Source organism: Coregonus clupeaformis, chromosome 23 (genome assembly GCF_020615455.1).
Source record: "Coregonus clupeaformis isolate EN_2021a chromosome 23, ASM2061545v1, whole genome shotgun sequence".
In the NCBI taxonomy this organism is placed as follows: Eukaryota; Metazoa; Chordata; class Actinopteri; order Salmoniformes; family Salmonidae; genus Coregonus; species Coregonus clupeaformis.
The window spans coordinates 20,627,658-20,637,549 of NC_059214.1; the positions used below are offsets into that span (position 1 = coordinate 20,627,658).

Below are 9,892 nucleotides of genomic sequence, written 5' to 3' on the forward strand. Positions count from 1 at the left end.
GCACACCGGAAATTGAGTTTTTATCAAAAGTCTTCTTATTTTTTTTCTTTCTTCTTCTTCTTCTTCTTCTTCTTCTTCTTCTTCGATGAGGTTTAATGGCAGTTGGCATCTAATAAATGTTGCATTACCGCCACCTACTAGACTGGAGTATAACTCCCTTATACTTTGCTTTAAAAATAAAAAATACAACAAATACCCTACCATAAAACACTACACTCACAAAAAAATACAAAATACAAAATAATAATAATAACTACCATACTCCACTATTGAAATATATTTATTCCTACTTCAGGCCAACAGCCTGAAAGGATGGGACACAACCACGTAACACACCCTGTAACTCTTCAAATGTCAACTCTCACACATCCAAATACCTCTCTGCAGCTGCCACCACAACCACTATTTTCTGCAACTTACGTACCATCCCTGCAGTACAGTTGATAACCATTGCTATAAATGCCAAAGATCCAATGTTACTGAAACATACAGTTGAAGTCGGAAGTTTACATACACTTAGGTTGGAGTCGTTAAAACTCATTTTTCAACCACTTCACACATTTCTTGTTAACAAACTATAGTTTTGGCAAGTCGGTTAGGACATCTACTTTGTGCATGACACAAGTCATTTTTCCAACAATTGTTTACAGACAGATTATTTCACTTATAATTCACTGTATCACAATTCCAGTGGGTCAGAAGTTTACATACACTAAATTGACTGTGCCTTTTAACAGCTTGGAAAATTCCAGAAAATTATGTCATGGCTTTAGAAGCTTCTGATAGGCTAATTGACATCATTTGAGTCAATTGGAGGTGTACCTGTGGATGTATTTCAAGGCCTACCTTCAAACTCAGTGCCTCTTCGCTCGACATCATGGGAAAATCAAAAGAAATCAGCCAAGACCTCAGAAAAGTCTGGTTCATCCTTGGGAGAAATTTCCAAACGCCTGAAGGTACCACGTTCATCTGTACAAACAATAGTACGCAAGTATAAACACCATGGGACCACGCAGCCATCATACCGCTCAGGAAGGAGACGCGTTCTGTCTCCTTGAGATGAACGTACTTTGGTGCGAAAAGTGCAAATCAATCCCAGAACAACAGCAAAGGACCTTGTGAAGATGCTGGAGGAAACAGGTACAAAGTATCTATATCCACAGTAAAACAAGCCTATATCAACATAACCTGAAAGGCCGCTCAGCAAGGAAGAAGCCACTGCGCCAAAACTGCCATAAAAAAGCCAGACTACGGTTTACAACTGCACATGGGGACAAAGATCGTACTTTTTGGAGAAATGTCCTCTGGTCTGATGAAACAAAAATAGAACTGTTTGGCCATAATGGCCATCGTTATGTTTGGAGAAAAAAGGGGAAGGGTTGCAAGTCGAAGAACACCATCCCAACCGTGAAGCACAGGGGTGGCAGCATCATGCTGTGGGGGTGCTTTGCTGCAGGAGGGACTGGTGCACTTCACAAAATAGATGGCATCATGAGGAAGGAAAATTATGTGGATATATTGAAGCAACATCTCAAGACATCAGTCAGGAAGTTAAAGCTTGGTCGGAAATGGGTCTTCCAAATGGACATTGACCCCAGGCATACTTCCAAAGTTGTGGCAAAATGACTTAAGGACAACAAAGTCAAGGTATTGGAGTGGCCATCACAAAGCCCTGACCTCAATCCTATGGAAAATTTGTGGGCAGAACTGAAAAAGCGTGTGCGAGCAAGGAGGCCTACAAACCTGACTCAGTTACACCAGCTCTGTCAGGAGGAATGGGCCAAAATTCACCCAATTTATTGTGGGAAGCTTGTGGAAGGCTACCCGGAATGTTTGATCCAAGTTAAACAATTTAAAGGCAACGCTACCAAATACTAATTGAGTGTATGTAAACTTCTGACCCACTGGGAATGTGATGAAAGAAATAAAAGCTGAAATAAAACACTCTCTACTATTATTCTGACATTTCACATTCTTAAAATAAAGTGGTGATCCTAACTGACCTGAGACAGGGAATGTTTACTAGGATTAAATGTCAGGAATTGTGAAAAACTGAGATTAAATGTATTTGGCAAAGGTGTATGTAAACTTCCGACGTCAACTGTATATCACTTGTTGGTTTATCCCTCTGTACTTGTACAGATCTACTACTCACACTATTACTCTCAGGATCCCTCCCCCTTGACCCATCTTCCTCTACTTTCTTCACTGTCTTAGCATATGACAACTTCTGCACTACTCTAACCCTGGAAACCTCAACCTGCCTCTCTCGCACCGGACATTTCGGATCACCAGCCCCATGGGCATCCCTACAATTAACACATACCACTACTTTCCCCAATGCTACACATTCCTTTGTCTCATGCCCTTCTGCACACTTCTCACACCTAGGAACCTCCCTCCTACACACTGCTGCCACATGCCCATAAGCTTGACACCTGTAGCAACGTAATGTATTCGGCACAAAAGCTCGTACCGGATAACTTATACAGTGGGGAGAACAAGTATTTGATACACTGCAGATTTTACAGGTTTTCCTACTTACAAAGCATGTAGAGGTCTGTAATTTTTATCATAGGTACACTTCAACTGTGAGAGACGGAATCTAAAACAAAAATCCAGAAAATCACATTGTATGATTTTTAAGTAAATAATTTGCATTTTATTGCATGACATAAGTATTTGATCACCTACCAACCAGTAAGAATTCCGGCTCTCACAGACCTGTTAGTTTTTCTTTAAGAAGCCCTCCTGTTCTCCACTCATTACCTGTATTAACTGCACCTGTTTGAACTCGTTACCTGTATAAAAGACACCTGTCCACACACTCAATCAAACAGACTCCAACCTCTCCACAATGGCCAAGACCAGAGCGCTGTGTAAGGACATCAGGGATAAAATTGACGGTCAATCACCCTCGGTCTGGGGCTCCATGCAAGATCTCACCTCGTGGGGCATCAATGATCATGAGGAAGGTGAGGGATCAGCCCAGCACTACACGGCAGGACCTGGTCAATGACCTGAGGAGAGCTGGGACCACAGTCTCAAAGAAAACCATTAGTAACACACTACGCCGTCGTGGATTAAAATCCTGCAGCGCACGCAAGGTCCCCCTGCTCAAGCCAGCATATGTCCAGGCCAATGACCATCTGGATGATCCAGAGGAGGAATGGGAGAAGGTCATGTGGTCTGATGAGACAAAAATAGAGCTTTTTGGTCTAAACTCCACTCGCCGTGTTTGGAGGAAGAAGAAGGATGAGTACAACCCCAAGAACACCATCCCAACCGTGAAGCATGGAGGTGGAAACATCATTCTTTGGGGATGCTTTTCTGCAAAGGGGACAGGACGACTGCACCGTATTGAGGGGAGGATGGGGCCATGTATTTTAGAACACATTTACGTCATTTAGCAGACGCTCTTATCCAGAGCGACTTACAGGAGCAATTAGGGTTAAGTGCCTTGCTCAAGGGCACATCGACAGATTTTTCACCTAGTCGGCTCGGGGATTAGAACCAGCGATCTTTCGGTTACTGGCACAATGCTCTTACCCACTAAGCTACCTGGCGCCCTATGTATCGTGAGATCTTGGCCAACAACCTCCTTCCCTCAGTAAGAGCATTGAAGATGGGTCGTGGCTGGGTCTTCCAGCATGACAACGACCCGAGAACACACAGCCAGGGCAACTAAGGAGTGGCTCCGTAAGAAGCATCTCAAGGTCCTGGAGTGGCCTAGCCAGTCTCCAGACCTGAACCCAATAGAACATCTTTGGAGGGAGCTGAAAGTCCGTATTTCCCAACGACAGCCCCGAAACCTGAAGGATCTGGAGAAGGTCTGTATGGAGGACTGGGCCAAAATCCCTGCTGCAGTGTGTGTAAACCTGGTCAAGACCTACAGGAAACGTATGATCTCTGTAATTGCAAACAAAGGTTTCTGTACCAAATATTAAGTTCTGCTTTTCTGATGTATCAAATACTTATGTCATGCAATAAAAAGCAAATTAATTACTTAAAAATCATACAATGTGATTTTCTGGATTTTTGTTTTAGATTCCGTCTCTCACAGTTGAAGTGTACCTATGATAAAAATTACAGACCTCTACATGCTTTGTAAGTAGGAAAACCTGCAAAATCGGCAGTGTATCAAATACTTGTTCTCCCCACTGTATATCCTAATATCACTTTGTCAGGCAAAGACTCAACATCAAAACTCAAAAGAACAGACAATGACTCTTCTGTTTCTCCACTCACGCCACCCTGTCTGCATCGCACCAAACGACGAGCATCACACACACTGGGAATCTTCCCCTTCAGTTGGTCAGCTTTCACATTTACCGCTACCCCAGTAATCACGCCTTTCAATGGCGCCCTTTTCTTGAGAGCAAAACACTTCACATCTCTTATCCCCATTCGTTTAACACGGAGCGCCTGCTCCCTCTGACCAGCAGAAACACAAACAATTATCACTAGACCACTTCTGGTTAACTCACCGATTCCACAGCACCCAACTCTGTTTTCACCCACCCTGAAACCACAAATGGATCAGCCAAAAGGCAAGGGTCCACTTTTTCCAAAAACGTCACTCCTACTGTCACAGACTCATCTTTATCCTGACCCTCGGTGCAAACCTCGGGCTCCGAGAACTTCACCACACCTACCACGTCCGATACTTCTCCCATCATTCACTTCCATTTCTCCTCCTGTCTTCAGCTCACTCTGCTTACACTTTCTACCATTCTTCTTTAGCAAACCATCTCTCTTTTTTCCACAATTTTTAACTGACTCAAGCTCACCTTCTTCCTCCCTCTCTCTCTTAGACCTCCTCTGCCTCTCTTTTTCCCTCCATTCCTCCTCCGTATTCCAAGTATAACTCTCCTTATTATAGTACTGCACTTCACCTGACATACATCTAGTTCTTGCCTTGTCTAGGGACGCCATTTAACCGGCTGTCACAATCTCCGTACAATCAGCACGAACCTCTCGGGATGTCGACAAATTGTTTTGGAACAACATCAGACATTCAAACATTCCGCCATGTTGTTCCCATGATTCCTACTACCTTTATCAAAAGTCAAAGTAGCTGGTCCTTTAAGAATAAACACCTGCAACTGATGATGCACAGTATTTATCAAAGTCGATGTTTATCCTTTATGTCTCGTCTAAAACCAGATATTAGAATAAGAAGGGAATGAGACACGTTTTTTCCTGGTTTCTCACAATGCAAAGTTTTTAGTGTGTTTGTCTGTGCTCGTGAATTTGCGCCACCCTGTGGCGATATAAAACATGTCTCTATGCAAAGCCTGTATCAACATTAGAAAGAAAAAAAAAGTTAACATTTTAGTCAAGTTTATATCTGCATCAACATACAGAATGTTCAGAAAACATGGTTTAGTACCAGCTTAGTCCCTGGAGGTTGTCTGGAAAAGGGGTCCGTTAACTGTTCTTCTTCATTTTCATTAGGTATCCCATTGGTCTTACTGGAGCATCTGGTTGACATTTTTTCAGTTGTGAAAAATAAGAGCAAAACTTCTCCCTTGGGGCCCTTAGCCATTCCATGTATTTGAACTATTCCAGACAGCACACCTGATTCAACTGGTCAACTAATCATAAAGCCCTTGACAAGTGAATCAGGTGTGGTAGCTCAGAGCTACAACAAAATTGTAAAATATCTGGGTGTCCCAGAGGAGAGGTTTGAGAACCACTGCAGTAGGGGATGTTCACTTATCTTAGGGTAATGGTTAGAATCCAAAATTACTTTTAATAATAAACAATATAATAATAATAATACATATCGTGATGTTTTACTTTACAGTTAGAAACCAATTGTTGTTGCAATGTCCAATCAACCCACCAGCGAATCACTGAATGGGAAAAGTATGTAATTATGTAAATGATCCCGGGGGTTGAACAGAGCATATGCGTGAGAACACTGTCCTCAGAGGTGGATAGAATGGCTAATATTTAACCAATAAAAGTAATGGCCTGTGGAAAACCTAATGTCCACACTATCATCCTGTAAACAACGTTGTGTAACATGCCTTAAAATGCTGATTTCACATTATACCAACACAATCAAACAATGTCAACCCATACACTTGTTGCCATAGCTGTTGAATGATTTATGATGGAACATTTACATATAAAGAAGACAGCTCTCATTCTCTCTCGCTCTCTCTCTCTCTCTCTCTCTCACTCTCTCTCTCTCTTCTCTCTCTCTCTCTCTCTCTCTCTCTCTCTCTCTCTCTCTCTCTCTCTCTCTCTCTCTCTCTCTCTCTCTCTCTCTCTCTCTCTCTCTCTCTCTCTCTCCCTCTCTCTCTCTCTCTCTCTCTTTCTCTATTAAAAAGGGAGAGACTGATGTCCTTGGTGCAGCGTTGTAGTTGTGGCCGAGGGAGTAGCTGTCCCAGTCGTGCCAGACAGACTGAACCCCAGATGGACCTCATCCACAGCAGTGGGGTGCTGGTGATCCAGCACCTCCAGAGCAACTACAAGGACTACCATGACATCCTTGACTTCATGTCCTCTGTGGGCGACCCTCGTAACATCTTTTCTCTCTATTTCCCTCTGTGGTTTCAGCTTAGCCAAATTGTTGGCACCAAGATGATATGGGTGGCAGTTATCGGAGACTGGTTCAACCTAATTTTCAAATGGTAAGACACCATCTGCTCACTGTGTTAAAAAAAAAAATATTTACACTTGTGCTGCCATAACTAGTAAAGGCAGGGAGAGATAGTGAATGAAAATTATGTAACATTATGCTTTTTGCTGTTTAGGGGATCGGTACGACATTGCATACATATTTTGACAGATATAGTTTGTTTGGCATAGTATTCGGAATTTGAATGTCATTGAAACACATCTTGTTATATAAATGTTATTATAAACTGGTTGGTTCGAGCCCTGAATGCTGATTGGCTGACAGCCGTGGTATATCAGACCATATACCACGGGTATGACAAAACATTTATTTTTACTGCTCTAATTACATTGGTAACCAGTTTATAATAGCAATAAGGCACCCCGGGAGTGTGTGGTATATGGCCAATATACCACAGCTAAGGGCTGTATCCAGGCACTCCGCGTTGCGTTGTGTGTAAGAACAGCCCCTAGCCGTGGTATATTGGCCATATACCACACCCCCTCATGCATTATTGCTGAAGTCTGACTCTCTCTTGTTTTTAGGATTCTGTTTGGTCAACGGCCATACTGGTGGGTGCACGAAACTCTCTTTTACCAGAATAATTCACTCCCCCAGCTTGAGCAGTTCCACATTACCTGTGAAACAGGACCAGGTCAGTGTCATTTCCTGTCTGACAATCATTATGATCATACATTCTGGAGATTGAAGGATTATTCCATGTAATGGATTGCAAAATGGCAAAACTGTCTGATGTATTGTTGTGTGAACTGAAATATATCTTTGTGAAGATCTGATTGTGCATCATGCTTGTATGATAGATAAACACTGTTAATTTGTATAGGCAGTCCATCCGGTCATGCCATGGGCTCTTCGTGTGTCTGGTATGTAATGATCACATCAGCACTCAACTTTACCAGACGCCTTTGTGACAGCTCAACTCAGGGGTGCCAGAGGTAGGCACATCCATGAGCATGCTATTACTATATTGCTTTGTGAAAGAATGTTTGTGCCTGTATAACGTGTGCCTCTATTAGGGCCTAAATTATCCTCAATCTTCTCAGGTTTGGGCTTGTGTGGTCCTTTTTGTGGACAGCATTTTGGATCATTCAGATTAGTGTTGGCATCTCTAGGATCTTCATCGCCACACACTTCCCTCACCAGGTTATCCTTGGTGTTCTAGCTGGTAAGACTTCTATTATGACCAATTAATGTTTACATGGTGTGTGTTATCACTTGGTAGACATTTTCACTACAGTATATACATTTTTTAATTCTCAACAGGTATACTAGTTGCTGAAGCATTTGAGCATGTTCCCTCGATCCACACAGCCAGTTTAAAAGTCTACCTTCAAACTAGCTTCTTTCTGTTCTCCTTTGCCGTCAGCCTTTACTTCCTCCTTAAAATGATAGACATTGACCTATTGTGGTCGATACCTAAAGCAAAGAAGTGGTGTGCCAATCCAGACTGGATCCACCTGGACACTACACCTTTTGCTGGTTTAGTGAGGAACCTGGGAGCATTGTTTGGACTTGGCCTGGCCATTAATTCTCAGATGTTCATCCAGAGCTGCAAGGGGAAGAACGGATACAAGACTAGGTTTAAACTCATGTGTGTAGCAGCCAATCTGACCTCTCTGCAGCTGTACGATTTCATCAAAATTCCCACTCACACAGAGATGCTGTTCTACACACTCTCATTCTGTAAGAGTGCTGCAGTCCCCCTCAGTGTGGTGGCACTCATCCCCTACTGTGTTCACTTGTTGATAGGAGACAAGGAGAGGAAATTAGACTAAATGTTTGTACTTGATCACTTGTCGCAATGATGAATTGCATTATAATGAACATAGATTGCCTGACTCATATGACAATTTGTTTATGTTGTAGTGTAGATGCATTTTGCTAAGCTATTTAGCTGTGGATTATCGTTTTTGCAATGTTAAATTGTATGTTACATGTACAGTGTGAAACAAGAGTGAGCTGGTGTTTTTAAGACAAAGAAATTAAAGTAAATTGTAAATAAAGTGCATTTTTATCAATTTAGTTTACTGTAAATATTCTCATTCTACTGTGATTCTACTGTAGATTAATGTTTTTCCTTGAGAAAGAGTTACTATTAAAAATGTGATATTCCTGTGTTTTATATATATATTTCCATACTATGAGATTGGAATAATACTGTGAAATTGTGAAAATGATGATGCCATTTTAGTGTAAGAGCTGTTTTAAAAGATGACCTGAAATTTCAGCCTGTTTTGGTGGTTATTGCTGTGTGATTAACCGAAATGTCGGCTATTTTTCGTTTTTTAAACAACTAATTGACTGAAGTCAGTTCAATTATTTGAATTCCATTTCTTATGTTTTTCTCTCTGTGAGCTCAATGCACACATCACACCGTTTCTCTACAGATAAATCAGAGCCAGGCTGAACTGTGTGATGTAGTAGGGATTTGTAGTTTTCAACAGGCCAATATTCGACCTAGTTTAGCGCATAAAGTGGTATTTAACTACCATGACCATAATCCATTGCGCAGCTACTTGTCCAGTCTGTGTTTATTTTACGACTGCAATGGAAGAGAGAAGAAGGTGAGATCGTGAGGTGATATACGGAGCAGCTGTTGCGTTGTGAGGTATCTCTACACTTGTTGATATTCAGCAGTCATAAAAGTATGCCTTATTTAATTTGAAGAACTACAAAATAGTGATTTTGTCAGACAGCATAGGCAGCAGCTCTATAGAGATGGGATGATGACTTGGAATGAAATAATAAACTCATCAAATAAAACAAATGTAATATACACAACAACTGAAATCGCATCATGGGACTTTTATAAAAAATTAAGAAAGCTGTGTTGTTACAGCATTCTGCCCACATAATGCATAGTGCATTTAATGTCAAAAAAATAATCTAAACCGAAATCTAAAACCGTGATTATTTTTTAATAATGGAGCTGAAACAACCTCAAAAAGCACTCAATCGCTCAGCATTAGGTGGGGTGGAGTTTTGGCCAGCCTGGTGACATCACCAGGCGTTAAATTAGTTAATAGACTAATAAGAAAGAGAGTTCCAAATCTCTCTACCAATAATCTTCAGTTCTTCCCACTCAGACCACTCCCAGACAGTCCTAGCAAAATTCTTGCTTGAGAAATTCCTCTTTGCTAAATCTTTGTTTATTTTTGACAATTTTAATTGAAAACAAACACAGTAAGGTACTTAATTGTTACCCAGAAATGATTTGATGTTGAGATAAAAACAGCTGCA

General features: G+C 41.4%; 1 protein-coding gene across 1 annotated transcript; it reads left to right on the forward strand.

Moving 5' to 3' along the window:
• The first annotated feature begins 6,354 nt into the window (after positions 1–6,354).
• Positions 6,355–8,655, forward strand: LOC121536267 (glucose-6-phosphatase 2-like). The gene is made up of 5 exons (XM_041843533.1): positions 6,355–6,644; positions 7,177–7,286; positions 7,476–7,587; positions 7,696–7,817; positions 7,916–8,655. Exons 1-5 carry the CDS (start codon positions 6,427–6,429, stop codon positions 8,425–8,427), a joined length of 1,074 nt encoding a protein of 357 aa, XP_041699467.1. The 5' UTR covers positions 6,355–6,426; the 3' UTR covers positions 8,428–8,655.
• Positions 8,656–9,892: the final 1,237 nt, after the last annotated feature.

Bases quoted from the DNA above. Each gene is read 5' to 3' on its own strand.
- LOC121536267 (XM_041843533.1), top strand. From the start codon at position 6,427: ATGGACCTCATCCACAGCAGTGGGGTGCTGGTGATCCAGCACCTCCAG. The intron at 6,645-7,176 runs GTAAGACACCAT...TCTTGTTTTTAG, and splicing joins TTCAACCTAATTTTCAAATG to GATTCTGTTTGGTCAACGGC. The intron at 7,287-7,475 runs GTCAGTGTCATT...TAATTTGTATAG, and splicing joins TACCTGTGAAACAGGACCAG to GCAGTCCATCCGGTCATGCC.